Source organism: Neovison vison, chromosome X (assembly GCF_020171115.1).
Source record: "Neovison vison isolate M4711 chromosome X, ASM_NN_V1, whole genome shotgun sequence".
NCBI classification, from domain to species: Eukaryota; Metazoa; Chordata; class Mammalia; order Carnivora; family Mustelidae; genus Neogale; species Neogale vison.
Genome location: NC_058105.1, coordinates 39704795 through 39731445, shown reverse-complemented (window position 1 = coordinate 39731445; position 26651 = coordinate 39704795). Strand labels below are relative to the sequence as shown.

The 26651-nt window shown below is 43.4% G+C and overlaps 1 protein-coding gene across 5 annotated transcripts in view; it reads left to right on the top strand.

The window, feature by feature from the left end:
• MID2 (midline 2) overlaps positions 1 to 26651 on the top strand; it is a 98637-nt gene that overhangs the window by 19027 nt on the left and 52959 nt on the right. For all 5 annotated transcript variants that reach the window (XM_044234448.1, XM_044234445.1, XM_044234446.1 and 2 more), the window contains one exon: positions 7950 to 8045. In XM_044234448.1, the coding sequence (XP_044090383.1) occupies positions 7950 to 8045 (96 nt within the window). The remainder of the gene's footprint in view (positions 1 to 7949; positions 8046 to 26651) is intronic.

Here is a 26651-nt window from a genome sequence, read left to right as displayed (position 1 = left end):
CATGTCGTAAATTCCCATGATGAGAAGCTTCAGTGAAGCCAGGCTGGGTTACTGTAGGTGAGGGAGCAGAAAAAGTTACTTCTCCATTTCATCCGCTTAGGTATTGAACCACAGTAGCAAAATATCATATAAACGAAGTGTTTGGGTCCAGATTGGCACTCTCTATGATATGGTGGTGGACACATAAGTATGGGGTTGAGGGTAATTAATATCTGGCATGGAGTTTCTAAACTAGCTAAACTAGCCTTCAGCTCATGATCATAGGATCAGTCTTGCTTCTGGATCTGGCTTCTCTGTGCTCTTTCTACAGCGTGCTCCCCACTACTTTAGTATGTATCAAATCTCTACTCATTTTGTGGGGGTGGGAGATAAAAATGCTTTTTATTCCATCTCTGCTCGAACTGTGTGCTAAGACTTATCTGAACTCCTGGTTTTTTTTTTTTTTCCGTTGAATAATTATATGGAGTCTCTGGCTGTGTTCTCACATAGTATTAATGTGTCAGAAGATGTTTTCTATTTTATTAAAAAAATTGGTTTGAAAGCAGGCTTAGAAAGTGGATACTCCTATTATCTGTGCTGCCATCTCTCTGTTTTTGTCATTTCTCTTGTTCCAAGTCTTCTCCTCACCACCATCTGCAAGGAGCTAACAGTTGTCAGTCCAAGCACAATTTACAAAATGTTGACTCAGAGATTGCTTCCTAGGTGGATGAAAATCCTGTCTATTCTTATTGGGAAAAGGAACATATTCCAGAAGTATAATATAGGTGAGGAAGGATGAAGGAAAGAAGAATTACTAAGGCCAAAGAAGCAAAGTTGAAAGGGGGGAAATGTGATAATGACATGCAAGTTCTCGAATGGTTGATGTAATGAGGTAATGTCTTGTTCTTTATCTCCCCTGAAGACAGGACAGATAGTAGCTTAAACTGTAGCACCAGGGATCAAGGCCAAGGATTCATTCATTCATTTAACAAACAATTCATGAGCACTCACTTTGTTTACTGAACACTGGTCAAGTCATAGCGGTAGGAGCTGGGGACACGGGAAATCAGGCACAGTCACTGCTCTGCAGAGTTTTGAACTTGGTAAGAGAGACAGATAAGTATATCAAACATTCCAAAGCAGTATGGTAAGTGCCATGACAGAGGTGTGTGCAGGACGGTAGGAGGTGCAAAGGGAAAGGGAGTCATGGAGCTCAAAGCAGGGAATCATGAATGAATTTGCTAGAGAGAAGGGTCAAACTGGAGACTGTGAAGAACAATGGACGGGACTTGGTGAATGGCTGACTGTATGGTTACAGATGTTGGAGAGAAAGAGTTAAAAAATGAATTTGGAATAGGAGATGACTTGAAGAGTAGTGGTACTGGGGATAGAAGTAGGGAAATTTGGAAGGGGCTAACAGTTTGGGTGGGATGATTTGACTTTAGCCTTGAGTTTGTTACAATCGTGGGTCATTCAGCATTCATTCATTCATCAAACGTTTACTGAACACCTATTAGATGCCAAGTACCAGAAGGGATGTTGGGGTTACATTGATAAAAGAGCTCAGTCCCAACCCTGGTGGAGTTTTCAGCTCAGTGTGGGGAGAATGATAGTCAAGGACACAGTTACAAGACACTGTGGTGAGTTCTATGACAATGGAAGCACAAGGGATTGAGAGAAATCTGCATGGGAGGGACATCCGTCAGAAGAGGCTTTGGGAGGGTTTTTGGATCCCCATTTGGGGAACAGGGATGGAGTAAGGGGCAGGAAGTGCTCTAGCAGAAAGAAAATAGTTTGCTCAAATATCTGGAGGAGGGAAAACATGGTATTCTCAGAACTGCAAGGGCAAATGTTCTAGAAGGAGTTGAAATTCAGGCCTTTGTGGTGGTTGAAAGATCAGGGCTAGAGATGTAGACTGAGTGCCTTCAGCGTGGAGGCAGAGTCATTCAGTGGTGAGCTGAGTGAAGGCCCAGGATTGAGCCTTGTGGCACAGTCAGGGTCTAGAACAGAAACACAAAGGAAGAGTGTGTGAAGGAGGAAGGAGAGGGTGTGCACAAGAGGCGGGAACTGAAGAGGAATAGCTCAAGTAAAATACAACATTGAGGACTCCAGGAAAGGAGAGTCGGCTTTGGCTCACTATTCTGTTACCCAAATAATACAACTGGATTTAGGTTTTTAATACAGGTTTTTTTTTAGAAGGTCCAAATAAAAATTTACACATTTAAGCTTCAGATTTAACCATGCAATGCCCCTGAGGAGAGGGGAAAACAAAAACATACAAAAAAACACAGGATGGTTTGTGTAGCATTCCTGATAAGGGCACTAGGGGAGGCATGGGTGTTTGCGGAATGGTGTCAGAACATTCTGGAAAGAAGAGAGATGGCCACCTGGCTCACCTGGCTTGAGGACCAGTCTGGCTATTCTCTAATAAACTTCAAGTAGTGTAGACCTTGTGGATCCAGTATATCACCTGTATCTCATTTTGGGACATAGCCCGTGTCTACACAACAGCAAATAAATGTTTGGGGAAGGAACATACTCTGGCAGAAGGGTGTGGGCTTCAGTTGGTAGACCAGATGGTGTGTTCTGCTGTTGAAAGGCCATATGTAATTGATACATAAAGTGACAGACTGAAGCAAAAGCAAAGTAAGTATTTTAAGAGAAGCAGTTAAAAAAGGAAAGCAGAATGTGACCCCAAAAGTGTGCTAAGATTTTTGGTTACTGGCTTTTGGAAGAGCTAGGAACATCAGTGAGCAGACAGCATGTCAGAAAAAAAGAGCATGTCGAGAAATAGTAATGGGGTCACTGGCTCAGATCATTTTTAAAGATGAAGCTGTCTTCTGTGAGTTGGGAAGGCTCAAGGTTTGGGGTATATTGGCCTTTCTTCCCTTCCCTTCTCTTCCTGCATCCCCCAAAGGTCAATTCCCACATCAAAACAATTGGGATCTTGTGTAGATTTAAATACTGCTCTCTAGTGCTTTTTAGAGAGCAAAAGAGTTTGCAGGCATTTGGTGGCACTTTGACAGGTTTAAATAGTACAGGCAGACGTCACCCCTTTTTAGGCTTCAAGACGAGTGGTGTCAGGTAGGGGTGTGTCAGTGTGCTCACCTATGTGTGAATACACGTGCCTTCATGGACCATGAAAGGTGGCAATAGTGGTCGAGAGTGTGTGCCGTCAGGGGAACCTCTAGCTTTAATGAGGAGGCAATGTTTTGACGGATAGCTTGGTTTCTTGAGGGAGCCAATGAGAAAGTTACCTGAAACCACCTGTGTCTAGAGACATGGAAAAAAATAATAAAAACCAGCAATTGGGGCGCCTGGGTGGCTCAGGTGGCAAAACCTCTGCCTTTTGTTCAGGTCACAATCCCCTGGGTCTGGGGATTGACCCCTGCGTTGGGCTCCCTGCTCAGTGGGGAATCTGCTTCTCTCTCTGCCCCTCCCCCATGCTTGTGCTCTTGCTCTCTCTCTCTCTCTCTCTCTCAGATGAATAAATTTAAAAATCTTAAAAAACAAACACGCCAGCAATTATTTGAGAGGGTTAAGGAAGCCATTTCTTTTTATGGGATGCTGTCTGGAAGACTAGGCCATGCCTGGTATCTCAGAAATGGCCAGCATTCTCCTTTTTGTGAAGGGTAGAACTGAGCCCAAACAGGCCAAGTCTACATGATACAACTGCAGTGGAACTCGGATGAAAAACCGGAATGGGTGTGGGCCATCAGTTTAGCTCTCTTGGGCCTTTTAAAACCTTGGTTACATTGCTAAGACCCGTGTACAATTCCATGGAAGCTGTAACGGTGTTGTCATCTGGAGGTGACTAGGGTCTCAGTGTCACGGTGCAAATGGCTTCTCTGACCCTCACACAGGGGAAGCACAGAAGGACCCAGAGGTAACCTCCTGAGGCAGGAAATGGGAGCTTCATCCTGCTTCCCTGCCAACCTCCCGTTCCTCCACCCCCCCATCCCCCTCCTCCCTGTTTCCTCTGGGCACATATCTCTATTCCAATCTCCCCTGCCACTCTGGCTGTCTCTTTGTCCTGTTTCAGCTGTTCTGAGAAAGCTACGCTAATGAGGCTTGGACAGAGGGAGCCTGGCCCAGGGATTCACTGGACAACGCAAGAGAAGAACAAAACAAACCCGTGTTTCAGAACCAAACCACAGCAACACAACAACAAAAAGATGTGTTTAATTTTCCATAAGCAGACTGTGTACACACACACACACACACACACACAGATACATACGTACATGTGTTCTCTTGGTCTACTTAGCCAGAGCACAGGCAAGAGAATTACTTGGCCAAATCAATGCAATCGTTCGAGCCTAGCGTGGCCCCGAATTCCTAGTTTTAAATGATTCGCCAGTGCCAGGCATGATAAGGAAGAGTGAGGAAACGTAATGCATAATTGCAGCAATTCTTCGCTTCCCTTTGCATATGTTCATTATCAAGAATCAATTCCAGTTTGAGAGGAGGCTTTCATTCCTTGCAAATGAAGAGGAAGTGAGTAAGTAAATGTTCGGGGTTTTCCTCAAATTATGTCTCGTAATGTAAGAAAACAGTGGCAAAAAGCCATCAACAGATGGTGTTTTCATTAGCCAGAGATTTATTTTTCCAAGCATTTTCATATTAATGAAGTAAGGTTGAAATTAGAGTCATCTTGTCAGTTCTCGTTCTGCCGTGTTAAAATGGGCTGGCTTTCTGCAAATTGCTAGGGGGCCCGAGCAAAAGAAGCATTTGCCATATTGTGACGGTAACCCCAAGGTCCATAGTCAAACCAGACCCCAAATTATGGGTTCAGCCCTAATTTTCATTTTCGGTGGCTTTACAGAAGCTGCGAGTTTTGGTGCTGGGCCATAAATGAGGAACACACAGCAGGGACCCTTAGTCCTGCTCAGCGCTATGAATTATGTATAGGCTATTAGTTTCACGACAAGTGTTGCAACAGGTTGCATGGACTTGTTAGAAAACATTTTCCCCATGGAATCCTGTGCTTGAATGGAAATGCATTACAGTTTGAAACGCAGATTTCTAACGCTGTGTCTACTCAGTTTATCAGCCTACATCACCTCTACCTTCTCGGTCCATATCGTCAATGGTGAGACATGGGGTTTCCATTGATCTGGGAATCTGGACCTTTGTGCTAGCAGAAGTCTTAAACTCATGAGGCCCATTGCCAATGCCCTCTGTCTATCCTAAGCTGGATCGTTTCATTGAACCATAGCTCTGTCTTAACACCCCACCCAGCCCCAGTCAGATTTTTTTAAAAATTTTATTTATCTATTTTGACAAAGAGAGATCACAAGTCGGCAGAGAGGCAGACAGAGAGAGAAGGGGAAGCAGGCTCCCCGCCGAGCAGAGAGCCCAACGTGGGGTCCAATCCCAGGACCCCAAGACCATGACCTGAGCTGAAGGCAGAGGCTTTAACCCACTGAGCCACCCAGGTGCCCGCCCCCCCAGCCAGATTTTTGAAGAGAAGTCCACACTTGCCACCTCCACGTCGTCACTACTGAGGGACTCCCTGCCTCTGTTCCTTTTCGCATTTGCTTCCAAACCCCACTGAAACGCCTTTTTCAGGGGTCACTAGTGACTTGTAATTACCAAATCCAACTGTTTTTACTTAGTCCTCCTATTTCTTGTCCTCTGCGTAGTGGACAGTGACAAGTCCTTTCTCGAAACGTGTTTCTCTCAATCATCCTCTCAGCTTTGCCCAGACCTGCAGTACCAACTGCCTTGAACATGACAGCTTCCTCTTAGCCAGTGTCCCTGCCCCTAGGCTCTCCTGTTTCAGTCTGCCCCACATTATTGCTGGTAGGTTGAGTCCATAAATGTGGCCCAGATTATGCCATTGTCTTGCTCCAAAGGCTTTGGCAAGTCCCCACCGCTAGAAAATAAAAATAGGTATAAACTCCCTACCTAGGCGTTTGAGACCTTCAAAACAGGACCTCCAGCTGCATTTCCAACCTTGCCCCCCTCTCGCTTGTACCCTCTGTTCTAGCCAAATTCAACTTCTCTTCCCTGAGCCCGTCTTTATACTTTATTCTCTTTCACTCAGGTTATTCCTTGTGCATAGAACATTCCATCCTCCTCTATCTCTGTTTGTTAAAACCCCCCTTGTCCTTCAAGACCCACCTTTGCTTCCCCTCCTCTTTCTCTTGGAATTCACTGCCCCCTCACCAGAGCAGGTGCTCATTACCTTTTGTTGCATTCATCTCTGAACTTCTGACATTTCTTTTTTTTTAATCTCATGACATCTGCTTAGCTTAGAGAGCATGTCCAAATCAACAATTGCTGCCCTTCTTTCTCCCTTCTTCACTTGGCTTAACCTTGCTAAGGAAAAGGCCACGGTTGGAGATGGTTGGGGAGTTAAAGAAGCCAGGGGAGACCCTGTGCCCAAGCCAAGAACAGTGGAATAAATGGGGAAAAATCACTTCCATGGGAATAAAGCCAAAGAGACCAAGGGAGATCTGGCAAGAAGGGAAGCAAAGATTAAGCTGGTTCTCATAATCCAGTTTGAGAACAAGGGAGATCAGACCGCCCATCCTAGAAATACATATGTCTATGGGAATACATTGTCTGGGATGGACTCATGGGCCAGTGCCAAGAATACTAAGGAGCCACACACAGCTACTTAGTGGACAAGAAAGGGGCCAAGTACACGAGTCCTCTCCCTGTTCCCCCACTTCCCTTTGCCCCCCCTGCCCCATTTCCCTCCTATCAAAAAACATGGACTTTGTGCTACGGAGACAGCAACAAAGCAGTGTACACAACCAACTGAGGGACGGAATGTTCGCAGAATAAGGGCCAAGAAGATGGGGTATTACATTTGGAACAGAATTTGTGGGGGTGTTGGGGTGGTGAGTAAGAGAGAAGTGGATTTGGGGACTGGTTCTAGAGGAGAAGCAGCCACCAGAGCCGAAGACTTGGGAATGGGAAGGGATATAAAAGCCCATTATCAACCTAGAGTGACTAACATTCTGTTGTTTTTTTTTTCCCCACATAAGAATGGGAGGGAGTAGCTTGCTCAACGGAAAATACACTAAGAGTTCTGAGTACTGTTGTACTTCTGTTATTTGAAAGAGATTTGCAAAGTGCTTGTAATATAGTGAAAGGATCTATGTCCCAGTAAGCAGTCCTAAGCAATGGGTGTCCTACCTTGATACACCAGGCATCAAGTTTTGAAGTCTGTCATCTCTAGGGGCTATTCCTTAGGGCCAAAGGAGGGAAGCTGTGAGATACAATGTTCGATTTTGATGAATCTCACAGTTAAAATACCATCTTTTTTTTTTTTCCCTGAAGGAACCTACTGATAAATCTCAAATGTTTCCAAGAAAAAAAAATAAGAAAAAAGTCATGAATACTGGGACAAAGCCGTGACCAAGGCTAGAGAACTGGGTTCTAGTCCCAGCTTTGTCATCTACTAATTACAGGACAGCAAAGAACACTTTGCCCCCATTCTGAAGCTCAGTCCTCAATGCTGACGTATCCTACCTCATGGACTGTTATTGTTATTAGATGAAATTGCCTAGCATAGTGTTTGCAAGTACTGTTTGTTCAACAGAGTTCCCTTAGTCTCCTCATCTGTAAAAGAGAGGATAATACCTCTTCTCCTTATGTCCCTGGGTTACTGTGAAGGCAAAATGAAATACTATGAAATACTTTAAAAAGTTAAAAATTTTGTAGAAAACATAAAGTTGTCTTAATATCATTAAATTCCTACATCCACGAAGTCATCAATGTTATCTTTCCTGCAATAACGAGAGCCTGGAGCAAACGCGCAGTGTTATGAATTAGCACCTAGGAGAGTGCTTGGCCCACAGCAAGTGCTCAGTGTCTCTTTGAAATGAGTCGGTTGACTCTTTGTCAACCGACTGAATGATCTCCACATTAATATTGGTTCTCAAGCTCACTGAACGTTTCCTATTTTTTCCCCTCTTCCCTGTTTCCCTCTGGCTTCCTACTCTCATCGATGACAGCAAACTCTGGAGATGAACCTCACCAACCTGGTTAAGCGCAACAGTGAACTAGAAAATCAAATGGCCAAACTAATACAGATCTGCCAGCAAGTTGAGGTATGTAATGGAAACTTTTGTGAATCTTTCAGGGGACGGGATCAGGTGATCCTTGGGGTATACTTGAGTTTTGTCAAGAGTGTAGCTCAGCCATTTGGAGTGAAGGGCTCAATGATAGTTCTGGGAAGTCTCATTCCCTTAGGATGCTTGTTCCAAGAAAAATGGCAGATGGCTATTGTTTAAACGGAAATAGATGGGTGGGGGCGATGAACTGGGGAGACAGCAGTCCAGGGGGTAATCCGCTCTCCTTTCTAAGCGCCAGGCAATATGAGAATCTAACATGCAGTGTGTTTCTTCTCTCATCAAACTGGACATCTTAGCTCCCTAAAGAGATCACTGGGGTTTCACAGGGGCAGGTGGGAATCCGGGGTCCTTGGAGTAGGGCGAGGTTCGTTCCGGGCAGTATCGTGTCTGTGAGAGTACTTATCAGGACTGCTTCTCCTGTTCCTAGCCTCTCCTCCCTTTGTCCCCATGCACCTTACTTGGTCCTCACTCATCACCATCCCACTTGCTCTTGTCATCAACAAATGCTCTCTCTGTTCAAGTTGTCTGTGAATTGTAAAGTGTCATACCAGTCTAAGGTTTTCGAAGCCTGTTACCTACGTCAGGGCGACATCAAAGAGCAGAGCTTATAAGAGGAGTCAGTCTTTTCATCAGTTCAGTGGATGTAATGAAAGGAAGGTGTTATTTCTTTCTCTTTCTCAAGAGCACGGGATCTCAGCTATAGCATTTGGTTTTGTGTTGGTTTTGTTAAAGAGGTAACCGTAAGGCTTCAAGTCTAAAGCAGGTCGGATAAAATGTTACAGCATTCTTCCTGGGCAGTGATTGGATGAAAAGATTTCTAATTCTATTTACAACCTCATGGTCTAGTTCTAAGCTTCCTTGTATGATGGATAAATGTGGTGGTTCAAGGTAAATCCTACCTAGGGATTTCTACTTAAGGGAGTGTGAGAATCTAGTAAGAAAAAGAATTGTCTTATACAAGTAAGCACTCCTAACTGGAGGTCTTCAGGTCTTGCATTTCTTTTTTTTAAAATTAATTAATTAATTCTAATTTTTAAAAATTCTGCTCAGTTAGCCACTGTATAGTACATAATTAGTCCTTGATGCAGTGTTCAATGATTCATTAGTTAAGTATAATACCCAGTGCGTATCAGAGCATGTGCCCTCCTCAGTGCAATACCCAGGTCTTGCATTTCTTAAAGGAGGGTGTACTTGGATGATGAGCGCACCATAACAATTTAATCCCTGCTGGGCACTCTGTTTGTGGGTGTGTTTGTGTGGTGCTATATGGAGGGGGTAGAGGACACTGTTAAACTCAGGGGCGAGATTGTGGAAATGTAGCAGGACAGGTAGGAAGAAGCCCAAGGAATGGAAAGAAAGAACCCTGGAATGTAAGTTACAAAATACGGTTCCAGTCTTGACACTGCCATTAACCAGTGATATGAATTTGAGTAAGTCACCCAGCAACTCTGCTTCAGGGTCCTTACCTGTGAAAATAAGGGATTCAACTGACTCCCTGACCTTCTATGTGTCTTCCAGATTTCACGGGTCATGATTCTGTGAGCTACATTTTTTATTCTCTTCTTTGGTCTTTGATTTTATCCTTTACTGCATGGGGAGAAACAAAACAGAAGGCATTTTAGAGTGCTTTTTAGCTACTCAGACTCCCTCTCTGTTCTACTCTATCAAAGCTTCTGATTATGCTGTCAGATTACAGTATAAGAAACCCACACTGGTGGAGAGACAAGGAAGTATTGTAAGCAGGAGACAAGATAAGGGATCCCTTGGCTTAGAATTCTCATGGCTGAGGGTGGGGTAACAGCTAATAGTGAATAAAACGTTGTTAGAAATTATAATTATCACCTTCCTCATTCTCATCAAAAAGACTATTAAGTATAGTGTAAGTCGTAGTCAAATTAGCAAAGTAAGCAGTTTGTTTTCATTGCTTATTTGCCCTGAGACCTCTCTGACATCTTATCATCCCCTCCCCCCCCAAGTTGATCACTCGGACCAGCCTCACCCAGACAGAGCCCTTCCCCGCCCACTGCACCCGCCAGATCTTTGTATTCAGGGCCCCACTCTTTTCAAGCAGCAAGGAGGAGTTAGTCTCATAAAACAATGCATCCTTGTGTTAATAGAGGAGGACTCGTTCTGGCCCTCTAGGTTAACAGGCTATGTCTTTTTTTTTTTCTCCAATTTATTTATTTTCAGAAAAACAGTATTCATTATTTTTTCACCACACCCAGTGCTCCATGCAAGCCGTGCCCTCTATAATACCCACCACCTGGTACCCCAACCTCCCACCCCCCCTGCCACTTCAAACCCCTCAGATTGTTTTTCAGAGTCCATAGTCTCTCATGGTTCACCTCCCCTTCCAATTTACCCAAAAGCACATACCCTCCCCAATGTCCATAACCCTACCCCCCTTCTCTCAACCCCCGATGTCTTAACAGTGCCTTTCTGAAGTCGGTCCTCTGGCTCGAGCCTTGCAGGAGATGACAGCAGTGTTGCCAGGTACAAACCAAATGGGAGGGAAGAGCAGTCCTGCGATGAACCAGCCAAGGAGGGGCTTAAGAGGCTCCCTTAGAGATGCTTGTTAAATCCATTGCGTAGGCCGCTGTCTGCTCTGCCACACAAAAGGTCACCTTTTGCCAATACTTGCTTATGCACGGCTTTGTACCAGGTACAAAGAAAACAGCACGGGCGGGCACGATATCTGCCTTTGGATGGCTTATATGCGGCACAAATCCACCCTGCTACGAATATACACGTGCGGGCAATAGAGACAATGGCATGAAATTGGTAACCGACGGTTGCCAAAGAACCACGAGATCCGATGTTACACGTCAAGGGTGAGAGTATTTGGGGAGTTAACTCCATAGGCCCTCCAGTTTAGGATTCTGTCTTTGACAGGAAGCCCACAACATGGTTTATGGAAGAGCATGGCTGTGTTCTATGACATCATCCCTTCTGAAAGGTTAGGGATGTGCCCTAAACTTCCCCATAATAATAGGGTGAGTCCAGGGTACTTATTATACTCATTCAGCACAGAGCCTGTGTGTCCAGAAGGCTTTGGAACAAGCCCCGGGATTAAAAATGCAGTTAAAGAAGTGAATTGAGACTTCATAAATGCTTCTAAATACTTTACACAATGAAATAAATAGTAGGAGACAGGCTGTCATGAGAACCAGACACTAAAGGGTGATGTGAATGTGTGTGTGTGTGCGTGGTGCGCGCGCGCATGTTTGTGTGTTTGGTGTTCTATGGAATCCAGCTTTGTCTATAGGGAAAGACTCTATTCACAGTGTGAACCAGGCCTTTCACGTTGGGCGGGGGTGGAGGAGACCAGCTAAGGCACTTCTGAGAAAACTGGAATAGGCTATTTTCCTGCCAAACCTGTTCCCCTTCCTTATTGTCTGCAAATGTTTTTGTCTTAGATTGACTTTTCATAAAGGGGCTGTAAATACTGCCTCTCTCCTGGTTCTTTCTTCTTGTTCTCTATTCTCCCCAGAAAGTAAACAAAGCTGCAGTCTTCCTATTATTACAGAAACAGAGATTAGGATCACCACAGATTTTTTAGCTGAATTCCTTAGTAAATCAGCCTGTTCCAATTGCTGCCCAGCTTCCAGAATTCAGGGGATAGGCAGTTGGAAACTATTTTTTGGTTGGGGCTAGAGAGCATGGGAAGGAGGCAGGAGCAGAAGGAAGACCCCTTTAAATTGGTTAAGGGAGGGCCATGCTTTGACACCCCCCCTCCCCGACTCTGGCCACTTGATCTCTATATATAGTTCTTTGTCCTTTCTCATCAGGCATCCTTTGTTTACATTTCCAAAGGAAATCTCTGTTTAATGCATAGCCAAGGGAAAATGTATACCAACAGATGAATATTTCCTCTTGGCTTCCAAGACTGTGCTCTTTTGTGAATAACAAGCATTCCTGAAAATATTGAGGGGAAGAAAAATAGTTAAGTACTTGGGATGGGTCAGTGGACAACAAAGCATTTCTTGAGCCAACACTACGTACGTAGTGGGGTGGGCAACTTGGGAACTATAAAAGAAACATATGCTGTTACTGGCCTCCAAGAACTTTTGAGTCTAGCTAGAGGAAAATACAGTTTCTAGCAAAAAAGAGGAGTATTTAGGAAGCAGTGCGCAGTGTAGGGAGTGTAGCCTTTCCATTTTTACTTCTTTAGTCTCCTGGGTAAGTTTCAGGGCACCGAGCTGACGAAAGCATCTTCTTGGATATTTTGTGTGGCATCTGTTTTCAGCAGTCCAATGGATTAGTCCATTCTAGAAGTCCCATGGGCAGATTAATTTCTTTCTGATCCTTCTGAAGCCTTTTAAGGAGCTGGGTGGCTTCCCTTAGTTCAGTCTTCGCCTCATTTGCTTTCAGAAGTCTCACTGTAGATGACTCGGTGTTCTCCGTCCTTTCTGCCCATATCGCGTGCTGACAGGGTATTTGGTTTGGGAAGGGCAAGAAGCCTGACTGCTTCTCCAAGCATTAAAAAAAATAGGTGTTTGAACGGAAATTAATTTTTAAAACCACACTTCTGTGGATGATTTCAGCAGATGCTTCCTAAACCTTTTAGAGTGGTCGAGCTAGGAGCAAGAATCAAATCGGAAAGCATTAAAGCGCACAAATCTGTTTGTTGGAAGATTCTTCTCTAAGCCCTGAGGACATGATGAAATGAAGGAGTGAGGAGAGGGAAGTCAGTGTAATCAGGGAAAATCTCACAGATAAAATGCATTTTAGCCAAATGTTTAGGGAGGAAAGATAAATGACTCCCTCCACGGAGACAGAGAGCAGAGAGGTATAAAAGAGCCTGCCGTATGGGCTAAAATGGTATGCTGTGCCCTGGGCGGACACTGGGTGGGTAGAGATAAATAGGAAACAGTCCCTGCCCTCAACTCGAAGGAACTTACCTGACAGGTAAAATGTCAAATACAATGTGAAGTGGTAATTATTGCAACAAAGCTAAGTGCGAGATGACAGGCTAGCGTGGAGAAAGAAACACCCACTCTGTCCGAGGGACTTAGGAAAGACAGCAGAATGGAAATTAAAAAAAAAAAAGAGTTGTCTTGAAATAAGGGTAGAATTTTGCCAATGAGAGTGAGGTTAGGTGGTGAAGGGGACCCCCCATGGAAGCACACGGAAGGGTCAAGAGCACAGGGCTGTGTAAGGCACATCTTGGTGAAGCTAGAATGTGAGAGGGGAGACTCATTCATTGCAAGAGGTGAAGAAGTAGCTAGGGCCTACATAATGAAGGGTCTTGTTGGCTTTGTGTAGGTATTTGAACCTGGTCCTGAAGACTCTGGGGAGCCATGGAAGGATTTAAAGCAGGGGAATAACCAGATAAGACCTGCATTTCAGGATTGCTCTGGCTGTAGCACCCCCCCCCGCCCCAGTGGAACAGGGGTCAAAGGTCAAAAGTGATGGCAAAGTGACCAGTTACGTGGCTTTTACTGATGCAGGGAGGGACCGAGGCCCAACCTAAGGTAGTGTGGTAGTAGCGTTAGGGAGGAGGGGATACATTTAAAACACTCCTGTATCAGGATTACTTGGTGATCAGTTAGATGTGATGGGTGAAAGGGTGAGAGAATAGTAGGCTGATCCCCAGGTTTCTGGCTTGGGTTGCTGAATGGATGTGTGGCCTTTTAAGTAAGTCAGGAAATAAAATTGGAGGTCTTCCTAGACACAAGAGGTTTGTCGCACTGTGAGCTGGATAGGTAAGAAATGCTCAGTAGGCAGCTGGGTGGCTGGATCTGGAGGTCAGGAGAGAGGTCTGGGGAAGTGAGAGAGACTTAGGACTCATCAGAACCTAAGTGGCACATAAAGCCATGGAGAAAGTTGAGAACAAGGAGGCCCAGGACAGATCAGCTCAACAACAAGCTGACCTTCCCGAGAGAAGTAGAGAGTGTGGAACTTTTTATGAGATTACTGACGAATGGTGTACCTTTTAAAAATTTAAATATCAGGGGGCATTTGGGTGGCTCAGTTGGTTATATATCTGACTCCTGGTTTTGGCTTAGGTTGTGATATCAGGGTCATGAGATGGAGCCCCATGCCGGGCTCTACATTCAGCAAGGAATCTGCTTGAGTTTCTCTCTCCCTATCACGCTGCCCCTCCCACCTGTGTGCTCTCCCTTTTTCAAAATAACTAAATCTTTTAACAAAATTTAAGGGTCACCTGAGGCTCAGTTGGCTTAGCGTCTGCCTTCAGCTCAGGTCATGATCCGGGGGTCCTGGGATGGAACCCTCACATCAGGCTCCCTGCTCAAGGGGGAGTCTGTTTCTCCCTCTCCTTCTGCCCTTCTGCTAGTCTCATGCTCATGCTCACTCTGTCTCTCTCTCAAATAAAGAAAATCTTAAAAAAAAATATCAGAAGTAAATAATTCATTTGTGGAAATAATCAACATTTTAGAAATTGCCTTTGTACAGACTATAATAAATAACACTTAATGAAGAGTTCCTATGTTCCAAGTAAGTGCTTTATATATGGAAACTTATTTCATCCTTCCAACAACTCAATGAGGTAAACACTATTATTACTCCTGCTTTACAGGTAAAACATTGAGATATAGGGGGATCGAAGTGATTTAACAAGGTCATGCTGCTAGGAGGTAACCGAGTGGGGGTTTGAATCCAGGTGCTTTAGCTCCAGAGCCTGGGTCTCTGACCACTCCACTGTGCTTCTTTTGACAAAACCAAGGCACACACTGCTTGATGTTTCTTGTCCATCCCCAGTAGTTCCTGGCCCATTGTGAGGATGGTTTGGAGTGAGTAAGGGGTGTGAGTGAGGTATGGGAACACCAGAGGAGAGCAAAAGAGAAATGGAAAACAGAAGGGAGGAAGAGCATTGGCAAAACAGCAAAGGAAGAGAAGCCTTCAAGGTGTGGAAGGTTTGCTAGAGGCCCCTGCAGTAGTGGCACCATCATACGGGAAGATATCATTAGTGACCTCTAAGAGACCAGACTAAGCGGAAAGGCGAGGCTGGAAGACAGACTCTGAGAGGTCAAGGAGAAAGTTAAGTTGTAAGGAAATGCAGACCACCAGGAAGGAGTTTGATCACGAAGGTGAAAAAGAGAAGTAGAGTGGTGGTTATCAACCTCTTGAAGTGTAGGACAATCCGACTCACAAACACACATGTAAGCTCTAGTTGTTTATTCTGTGACCGGGTAGCTGCTAGCAGGAGTCACCACGTCCACTCTGACTCACAGAACACATGCCTCATTTCCCTTTCTCACTTGGCTTCCTGCCACCTTTCCAACCCAGGGCCCTCTTGCCTAGCTCCAAAGCCCCAGTTTCTACAATTCTGTCCTTCCAGAAATGGTATGTAGGTTCTTGGATGCAGTGCGCCCTGGTAGCTTTGGAACTGGACGAATGGGGGTCCTGCTCGCTGTTGTAACCTTGGGCATGTAACTACTCCGTGTTCAGTTTCATCATCTGTGGAACCTAGACTAATCCTCCCTTAAAGGGAAATGTACTACATGCAAAGCCCTTGCCACGGTGCCTGGGATAGTCAAGGCTCAATACACGGTCGTAGTAATTCCTGTTGTGGTGAGAGGAGTAGAAGTAATAGTCGGAACAGCTGTCAGCTGTTGTAGTACTCAGTGGTATTTCTGGGCACCACTCCTTTGCCAGAGATTCCTCTCCCAGACCTCCAGCCTTCTAGAGGTATTTATCTTTATTTCTGAGGGTGGGGAGGACAGTGATTCCCGAATGCTCACCATCAATTTCAAATTTAATGTACATGAACTAGAACGCTCCTCAGGAAGGGTGGTGTAGCGAACTGCAGCACTAAAAATGTCGGCGATCTCAGCCATATGACCCTATTCAATAACCCACCCGCATCTCCGCAAACGTGGCCCCATAGAAAGGGGTCTTGCGCTCCATAAGCTGCTCGTTTTCAGTTACCAAATTAAGTTTTACCTAGTGGGGAAAAAGTCCCCTGCCCTTCTGCAAGAATATTGAAGGGAGTCCTTAATTTGATACTTAAGTAAACTCACCTATTATCCTGCCCAGATCCCTCTCGATTACTGCCTCTAAGCAAAGACAAAAAGAAAAAAAAAAAAGTTTTAGGGAGAGGACACATACTTTCATTTCTTGTGGTTTTAAAACAAGAGAGTTCTTTGGGATTTTTAAAAGGTTTAGTAGCCAAAACGTTCTGGATTTTTGTGAGAGATCACAGAGCAAGTGGAGCCTACTTAACAGCTCCCGAGGAAGATTTGGGCTACTAGCACCTGGTGAGAATAAAATAGCTATTTTGAAACCAATGTGGAATTATAGATGGAAAAAATGATTTCCATGAACAATGAAAAATAAGTGCATAGTGACCTAGTCAGTCCATTCATTTATACCACCGAAATGATTAATTCAGAGTATTATGTTGAATCCTATTAAGTATATGGTAATTGACATTTAATATAGATGAAAAACTTAAATCAACTGCAGAATCCAAGGTGTGGGCAGAACCTATTTTTATACTAGGAAAGCCAGTGCTTTATAATTTTTCAGTCATCTAAAGCGTTCCATTCTTTTTCAGCCATACTTTTTGACAATTCTTGCTAAATTCCAGCAGAATAAAAAATTCAAGGACGTGAACTGCTGTGTTTGAAACATTCAGAGAGTATGGACACATAGCAGGTTGTAAGGCTAAAAGGGGTTAGATTAATATTGTTTTTCCTCTCCTCCTGCCCCACATCTGTAGGACATATAAGCTGTCTGGTGGAGTCATGTTTTCATAGTCAAAACAGTTCATAGAGGCACACACTCTCGTTCTGTTTTTGCATTTTCTTTGGTGCAGTGAAGCTCATTTTATAGCCCCATTTCCCATCTGCTGCTTCCTCCTCCAGTTCCCGTTTCTCAAGTGTGCAAATTCCAGGTTACTCACCGAATGACCAGAACACCTGCCTCATTTTGGATCCCCTCTTGGCTCCGCTCTTTGCCCAGCCCACCCAGGTTCCCCATTTCTAGCATTCCCTTGGAAAGTTGGTGGAATTCTAATAATTCAAGGGAAAGCCCTGTCAAGCCCACTCTGTACCTTTAAATGTTTCCAGTTCTACCCCTACCTACCTCCAGTCTTTCTTGCCTCAATGTAACCCCCTCAAAACCAAACCAAACCAAAACAAAGACAAAAAGCCAATACCATGATGACAGACATGCACATAGCCATTGAGATACCCTTTCTGGGGGTGCCTGGGTGGCTTAGTTGGTTGGGCATCTGCCTTCTGCTTAGGTCAGGATCTCAGGGTCCTGGGATCAAGCTCCAAGTAGGGCTTCATGCCCAGCGGGGAGCCTGCTTCTCCCTCTGCTTCTGCCCCTCCTCACTACTTGTGTATGCTCTCTTTCTGTAATAAATAAAATCTTAAAAAAAAAAAAAAAGAAATGCTCTTTCTGCCCCTGCCTGTCTAGAGAAGTCTAGCTGTGTGATAAGGGTGAGCAGGGTCTGGGAGTGGGAAAGCATCCTAATGCTCCATACTAGAGGCATTCTTGTCCCTGATCCCACAACCCCGTGGTATCACTGGTGGCACTCTTGTTTTACAGATGACAAACCCAAGGATGCGAGAAGTTAGAAAATTTTTTTCTCCCTTCATTAAACAGCTCTAGAGGCATCAGTGGTCTCGTTGGAGGCTTGGTCCATGGCAAGCCTCTCAGGGATGGATCTCTGAGTCCAGAGCAGCTCTGTCCTCACAGCCCTTCACAGGGAAGCAGAGGGAGGATTGCCTCTGGAGTTGGCAGAGGGAAGCAGGAGTGTCCACTGTCAAGGCACTTGTACTTGCTCTGATTATTTTTGTGCTGTGAGACCCAAGTGAGGGCTGAAAATAGAGCGGGCAGCTATAGGTTACCGACACAGCTCCGAGTCACACGGGCAGTTTACTGTGGGACATGTACTTCCTTCCCGAGGTGGCTCGGTGGGGTCCTCCTTCAAGGCTCATGCATGAGCCTGTTGCCAGGTGGAAGCGGTCTCCACACCACACATGCTCCCCTTAATAGTTACAGAAGAGGTAGACAGCAAAGATGTACTCTCAAAAGCGGACTCAGTGTTATCACATTGAAACAGCCAACGCATAAGTACAATACCCCAAACCTGCAAATACACAGATTTCCTCAGAAAAAAGAGTGGGTCCATTGTCATTTTTAATGATGGACCCCTGTCCTTTGGTGGAAATTATTGAGAAGTGCACGTATGCCCAGGGAATCAACTCTTTGTGCCACACCTCAACCCCTGCCCACTACTCCTCTCAGATTGTATCTCCCATCCAAGTATACCCCATTCTCAGGCAGTTCTGGAAGCTCTCATTCCTGCCAAGGGCTTGGTGTGCATTAGCTCATTTAATCCTCACAATTACCTGGTATGGGAAGTACCGTTACAATTCTCAGTTTGCAGCTGGGCAAAGTGAGACGCGGGGCAGGTAACTAATTTGCAGAAAGTCACAGATAAGTGGCAGAGGGAGGGTTGGCATCCAGCCAGACTCTGGAGTCCCCGCTCTTATAACAACATGCTGTATTGAAAGTGAAGCAAAAAAGCTGACAAGATTCGTCAGTCAGTGGCTCTATGTACTGTCTTTTGCACATTGCTGATTATTATGCTTAAGGTCAGGGTAAGGATAGATGTCTATCTGCATAACCAGTCTTGGTGTGTTATGTGAGTGTGGGTCCATGTGGGAATGGCCTGCTGTGTATCTGGAGCAGTATGTGGGTGTGCCTTTTAAATAAATTATTAATTTATTTGAGAGAGAGAGAGAGAGAGAAAGAGTATGAGTCGGGGGAGGGCAGAGGCAGAGGGAAAAACAGGCTTCCCACTGAACTAGGAGCCTGATGCGGGGCATGATCCCAGAACCCTGGGATCCTGACCTGAGCCGAAGACAGATGCTTAACTGACTAAGCCACCCAGGTGCCCTGGGTGTGCCTTTCTTTGTGGTGATATGCTTTCATAGAGCATGCCCATGATCTTATATGCCTTTGCACTTGCTATATGCATCTGTCTGTTTTGCAGATGGCAGCCTGGTGTTTGTCTCATGTCTGTGTGTGTGTGTGTTTGTGTGTGTGTGTGTGTGTTTTGGGCTGATATTGTTAAGAGGGCATATGTGGAAAGAAGAACGTATTTCCAGTGAGAGAATTGGTGTTTAAATTGGGCCATGAGGTCCTCTTTGACCTCTGGTGGTTGTTGTCATTTTTTCCCTCAGAGGGTTCTTCACAAACACTTGGTATTTTCCACATAAAGAAGGAGAAACCTGGATACAGCTGGAGGAGACTGCCTTTTGTTTCCCCCAATTGGAAGCGTTGTCTCTTGTGTTCAGAGCAGGTTTCTCCTCTCATCTCCGTTATATCCCATGCCGGTTTCCAGCTTCTCCTTAGCAACATCAAAGGCACGAGACAATCACTGGCTTTGGAATAATTTCTAAACCAGTAAAGCTTTAGCTACAAAATTGCATTGGACCAATGGGAGTCCATGTCCTATAGAGCCCCAGAGTTCCACCTTTCGCTCCTCCACGCCCACTTTATATCCGGGTAATTGCGCACTGGCACAGATCAGAGGGTGGAGGAGCTCACAAAGATGTCTTCCTAGAAACATGTCAGGTGGAGAGGCAGTCACAGGACATGAGGACGATTAGAGAAGATAAGAGGACAAGGCAGGAGAGGATCACAAATGGGAGGTAGTCAGAAAGTATGTGAAAACGAAGGGGAAAACAATCACAGTGTGCCAGTTTACTACCGAGTGCACACACAATGGAATTCTTGCCAAATTTGGGGGTGTTCTAGCATCCGAAGAGCTCCGAGTTTTCTAGCTTCCTGGGGGCTATTCTGGGATTCTGATTGCCACCCAGCCATCAGCCAAGGAATATGAACTATTTTAAGAGGATTCCATTGGCTTTCAAATGAAATGGGATCTGTGTTATATTGGTAGCACAGAGAGAACATTTATATTTAAGAAGCAAAAAAGGAAAAAAAATCTGATCTCACACATGAGTAGGCAAATTGTATATTGTCTGCACGCCAGGGAGTAGAATTAAACATCTTCATGCTTTCATACTCCATTTCTGTCAAAAACAGGATTATTGGCAGCAAACCATGTGAAGAAAACCCCTGACCTCCAGTAAGTCCATGTTTAATGCTAACCCACTGTACAGCTGCTAACCCAGTAATGTGTCGTTAGCTCAGTAGGTGAAAGCAAATGACCTTCCCTGGGTTTTGGTGTTTATTATTTAAGGTCTTTTAAATAGTAGCTACCCTTATAGAGAGTCAGTAAGCCCTACGTCACTTTTTCCTCTGTGAACCTTGATCAGAAGGTATTTATTAAACTCCACTGAGTGCTTAGTTAGTTTGAAGTGCTATGGGGACTAGAGCAGGTACGTAAGTCACTGTCTTTGTCTTCAAGGACATTATCGAGTGTGAAATTGTGTGATACCAACTGAACGTGCTGTTAAGAGTTCAGAGGAGGGGCGCCTGGGTGGTTCAGTGAGTTGAGCCTCTGCCTTCGGCTCAGGTCATGATCCTGGGGTCCTGGGATTGAGCCCCACGTTGGACTCTCTGCTCAGTGGGGAGCCTGCTTCCCCCTCTCTCTCTGCCTGCCTCTCTGCCTACTTGTGTTTTCTTTCTGTCAAATAAATAAATAAATGAATAATCTTAAAAAAAAAAAGTGTTCAGAGGATCGGGAGGCTGAAGAATGCTAACATGATAGTCCCTATATCATCAGTAGCCACCATTCCCTGATGCATAGTATGTGCTCTTGTGCTATGTGCTTCACAGACATTATCTCATTTCATCCTCTCAGCTCCCTCTGAGATAGGCACTGTCATTATCCCCACTTATTTCAGATGAGGAAATGCAGATAACTAAGTGACTTATGCAAGGGATGTGATGGCACGTGAGATTTAGAGAGGCAGGGAGAGACCCAGTCACAAAAGACTTTAAGGCTCCTGTTAAGAAGCTTGGAATTCATCCCAGGGTCAGAGGAAAGCCAATTAAAAGTTAGTGTGAAGCCATTTCAAGCATGGAAATAGCATGTCTTTAAAGAGATTATGCTGCCTGGCTGCTGGGTTAAGACCACATTGAGAAGATTCAAGTTCGAAGATGGAGGGACCAGGTAGGTGGCTGTCATAGCACAGTGCCTGGTGTATATATAGTAGGTGCTCGGTGCACGTTTGTTGGGTGGATGGATAGTTAGGTGGATGGATGGGAGTAATTTAAGGAGGAGATTTTAGAGGACAGAACAAGTGAAGTAACAATAAAGGATAGAAAGGGACAGATTTGACTTACATTACAGAAGTAAAATGTATGGCATGATCCAATGATCCTTCATTGGATACAGGGGATGAGAAAGGGGAGTTAAGAATGATGTCCAGGATTTCTGAGGGGCCAGCTGTGCCATTCATTCATTTAAAGGACATTGGAACTCTGAAAAACAGTCTGAAGGGTTTGAAGTGGCGGGGGGGTGGGAGGTTGGGGTACCAGGTGGTGGGTATTATAGAGGGCACAGCTTGCATGGAGCACTGGGTGTGGTGAAAAAATAATGAATAATGTTTTTCTGAAAATAAATAAATTGGGGGAAAAAAATAAAAATAAAATACAACTAAAATTAAAAAAAAAAGAAATATCATGGAAACCCCCCAAAAAAAATAAATAAAGCACATTGGAGAAGAATTGCATCGAAAGGAGAAGGATATGGGAAGGAGTTTAGGATGGAAATAAGGATAAGCAAGGTGAAAAGGAATCTTTTGGAGGTGACAGAATTATCCTAAAGTTGGATTGGGGTAGTGATTACATGATTCTGTAAAATTCCCCCAAATCATTGAATCGTCCCCTTAAAATGGGTGCACTTTGTGGTGTGTAAATTATATCTAAACAAAGATTTTAAAAATTAAAAATAAAAGATAAACAAGGCACTGTCATATAGATGGTACTGAAGCCTTAGAAGTGGGTGAGATCCCGTAAGAGAGTTTGTGTATTAGAACTCTCAGAATACTGGCATCTTAAAGCACAGGCAAAAGAGCTGGAGTGACCAAAGGACAAATAACAGAATTAGGGCCATGGAACCTGAGGGAAGAGAGTATAATATTTACAGAAGAAGTAAATGCATGATCTTTTTTGTTTTAATGAGAGGAGGGACATAAATATCTTTAACTGCCAGTGGGAAGGAGCCCTTTGACAGGGAGAGGTTGAATGGAGGAAAGAGAGGCGAAGATGAATCAAGCAAGGACCGGGAGAGGATGGGATGCAGAGCACAGGCAGAGGAATGAACTTTCTAGTAGGGGATGAGAGATCTCGCTTCTTTGTAACAGACAGGAGGGAAGGATGGTTTAGGAGGGGGATATGTTTATTTATTGGTTTGTTGTGAGAATTGGAGGGAATTCTCTAGGGTGAATTCTTTTTTCTTTGTGAAGAAAAATATAAAATCATTTGCTGTGTTTTTACTATAAGTGAGAAAGGAGGTGGTGAGGATGGAACTTGGAGGACTGTAAGAGTCGAATCCACTGCATGGATCAAGAGAGAGCTATTAAGAGAAATAATAGGATCAGTAGGAAACATTGGGAGCCCATGTGAAGCTGAACACTATGAACTGATTTATTTGTTTGCTTGTTTTATATATATATTTTTTGAGAAAGGGCATGAATGGGGGGCAGGGAGAGGGGAGGAGCAGAGGGAGAGGGAGAATCTTAAGCAGGCTCCACACACAGCACAGAGCCCGATGCGGGGCTTGAGCTCATGACCCTGAGGTCATGACCTGAGCCTAAATCAAAGGTTGGGTGCTTAACTGACTGAGCCCCCCAGGTGCCCCTGGGCACTGTGAATTTAAAGGGGAATCAGTCTATGCTTGTGTGATCAGCGTATAGGTCACACTTAAAACCATGAAAATGAAAATGCCCAGGGAGAGTATGCTGCTTAGGTGAGGGGCGACTAGAGATCGATTGATCTATCTATCTATCTATCTATCTATCATCTATCTAATGTATCATTATATTAGTGATACAAACCTTTTATGTCACCTGTGTTGTGATTTTTTTTGTTTGTCATTTATTTGCTTGTATAGCTTTTGTATTTTTTTTTCTTCTGGCTTGTGGAGGAAGGTCTCCCCTCCCTAAATTTCTTTTCATATTTTTAGTGACTTTCTGTTTTTTTGTATTTCAAGTCTTTAATAGATCTGGAGTTTATTTTAGGATATAAGGTTTTGCAGCTTATTGTAGGATATTGAGTTTTTTTTTCCTCCAGATAAATAGCTACTATACCAAGACCATTTATTCATATGACAGTCCTTATCCCATTCAATGGATTTGCCACCATTGCCTTATATTGGGTTTCCATATGTACTTGGACCTATTCTAGATTCTACTCTGTTCCACTCATTTAATTATAATACCTTCTATTTTCATTATAGTGGATTTATGGTAACTTTTAATATTTGGTGATATCCACTACTTCTTTGTCATAATTTTCTTGCTATTCTTGGATATTTTGTTCTCATTATCTGCATGAACTTTAAAATAATTTTACCCAGCTACAAAATATACTCAATTTGGATTGTTATTATCACTGTATTACAGTTATTAAGTTTTGGAAGAAATGATGATAAATTTTCCCCATCAGAATCATGGTATATATCTGCATTTTTTGTAAGTTTTATTTTGGGGAACTTCTCCTGAATATTTTATTGTTTTCCTCAAATAGGTATAATAGCTTTCTTACTAAATTGATCCTTAGGCATTTTATGATCTTTTTTTTAAAAATTAACATATAATGTATTATTTGTTTCAGGGGTACAGGTCTGTGAATCATCAGTCTTACACAATTCACAGCACTCCCCATAGCACATACCCTCCCCAATGTCCATCACCCCGATTTCCTATCCCCTCCAACTCCCACCAGCAACCCTCAGTTTGTTTCCTGAGATTAAGAGTCTCTTATGGTTTATCTCCCTCCCTTCACCCTAGGACCCCCCCCCCCCCCCCCGCCGCCTTGCCTCTCAAATTCCTCATATCAGAGAGATCATAAGATAATTGTCTTTCTCTGATTGACTTTTGTTCCTGTTGTGAATGGGTTGCTTTTCTATTTCCATTTAAAACAGCATATGGAGAAAAGCTCTTGATTTTATGTATTTTTTTTATATACAACAATCTTACCAAATTAAGTCTCTTAACAAAAAAAAAACCAAAAAACAAACAAAACAAAACAAAACAAAACCCACCAAACAAACCTAGAGTCTCTTAGGCTTATCTGAAGTACTTATTTCTCTTTTAAGCCCATATTTATACCAGTTATTTAATTTTCTCATTTTCTTTTGCCTTAGCTGAAACATTAAAACACTTCCGAATGATAGTGATAATTTCAGCATCCTTGCCTTATTCATGATCTGAGAAGGACTTTAGCATCTAGTATGATGTTTTGGTATGTTTTAGCATATTTAAAAGTTATGATTTAGGTAGAGTTTTTATTTGGATTGGCTGCTTAAAAGTCACCATGGTGGGAGTCTTTGCACCATGGAAATCAGCAAGCACTACAAATAGTGGCTTTTTTTGAGAGTGAATTATTTTTTTTTTTTTTAAAAAGATTTTATTTATTTATTTGACAGAGAGAGATCACAAGTAGGCAGAGAGGCAGGCAGAGAGCGAGAGAGAGAGAGAGAGAGAGAGGGGAAAGCAGGCTCTCCGCTCAGCGGAGAGCCCGATGCGGGACTCGATCCCAGGACCCTGAGATCATGACCTGAGCCGAAGGCAGCGGCTTAACCCACTGAGCCACCCAGGCGCCCCGAGAGTGAATTATTAAATGTTTACCAGCACACTGTTGTCTGTGAGTATATCCCCTTTCCATTGTCAGTATTGTGTTTTTTGTTTTGTTTTCCTTTCTCTTTTCCCATAATCAGGATTTTCAAAGAAACTGCTCTTGATTTTAATTATTCTTTGTATGATAGTTTCAATTTGATTCTATTAATTTCAGTTTTTTAAAATTGAAATCCTCTCTTCTGATTTCTTTTCATTTATTTCATTATTTTCAAGTTTCTCTTAAGTTGAAAAATTAACTCATTTATTTTCAATCTTTATACATTTTCCTGAGTAGAGCTTTAACTGTATCCTGTCAATAACTTATTAAGTGTGTTTTTTCATTATTTTCTATAAAATAAAGAATTTCAGGTTTGATTTCCTCTTTGATTCTAAAATTACATAGGGGTGTGTGTGTCTTAATTTCCCAGTGATTAAGGATTTAAGGGTCTATATTTTTGTTATTTTTTATTTTATAAGATTCTGATCAGAGAAGGTAGACTATAAAATCTCTACTTTTAAAAATCTGTGTTATATTGTTCTTTGTGGCTAAGTATATGATCAGTGGTGAAAGTTCCATGAATAGAAGAGAATAAGGTATATTTTCTATAGGATACAAAGTTCTAGATGATTTTTACATTGTTTTATTTGCAGATTAAAAAAAATCCTCTCTATCCTTATTTTTTCAGTATGAAACCTACTTACTTCATTTGTTGATTTCACACTGTATTTTTTTATCTTACCATTTCTCTATTTTTAAGAATATTTGTTTCCTAGAAGTACAACTGACAGTTTAAAGCAAAGGCACATTTTTAAAGTTATTAATACATATTGTCAACAATCTCTGCTCGCCAAGGCAATTTATACTCCCACCAGAAATGTACAAGGGAGCAGATGGGGCTTTCCTAAGTTTTCCTTTGCCATGCTGTTGAGGAATGCTACTGAATTCAGTCACCTACATTTGCCTTTTTTTTTTGTCCTCTCTCTAAGAGAAAAATTCTTGGATGCCAGGCAGTAGTTGAGAGCTGGAGCTCCCACTGGATTAGGATTAGGGTCAACAGAACTCATGGATGTCATCTGGTAGGTCTTGTATTCCTATAGCAAATAAAACCATTGAGTCTTTAGGGTTCGGGTTGCCTCAATCCAGAAAGAGGTCAGAGAAATCAGTGGTTTTGATTAAGCAATTAAATATCCCCATGTTGGGGGCTCCTGGGTGGCTCAGTCAGTGAAGCATCTGCCATCGGCTCAGGTCATGATCCCAGGGTCCTGGGATAGAGTTCCATGTCTGGCTCCCTGCTCAGCGGGGAGTCTGCTTCTCACTCTGCCCCTCCCAGTGCTCATGCTCTCTCTCTCTCTCTCAAATAAATAAATAAATAAATAAAATCTTAAAAAAATAAATAGCCTTATGTCGGTCTTTAAGTAGCTCTCTCTATAGTTCCTGCTGCCCCCACACCTGAATCCCTGAGACTCTGTCTTTGTCCTGTCCAACAACTGACTTCTTCTTCTTCTTTTTTTTTTTTTTAAGATTTTATTTATTTGTCAGAGAGAGAGAGTGAGCAAGAGCGCAGGAGCAGGGGAGCATCAGGCAGAGGGAGAGGGAGAAGCCGACTCCCCGCTGCGAAGGGAGCTGGGTGCAGGTCTTTATCCCAGGACTGTGGGATCATGGCCTGAGCCGAAGGCGGATGCATAACTGACTGAGCCACCCAGGGGGCCCTGATTGATTTTTCTAATATTTCTTTTAAAACTTGTTTTCTTGGACACTGAAATTCCTAATGCTTCACAAATGAAGGAAAACTTCTGTACAGAGATCTGTATTTTCACAAAGGACATGCATTCTGACAGAATTTTA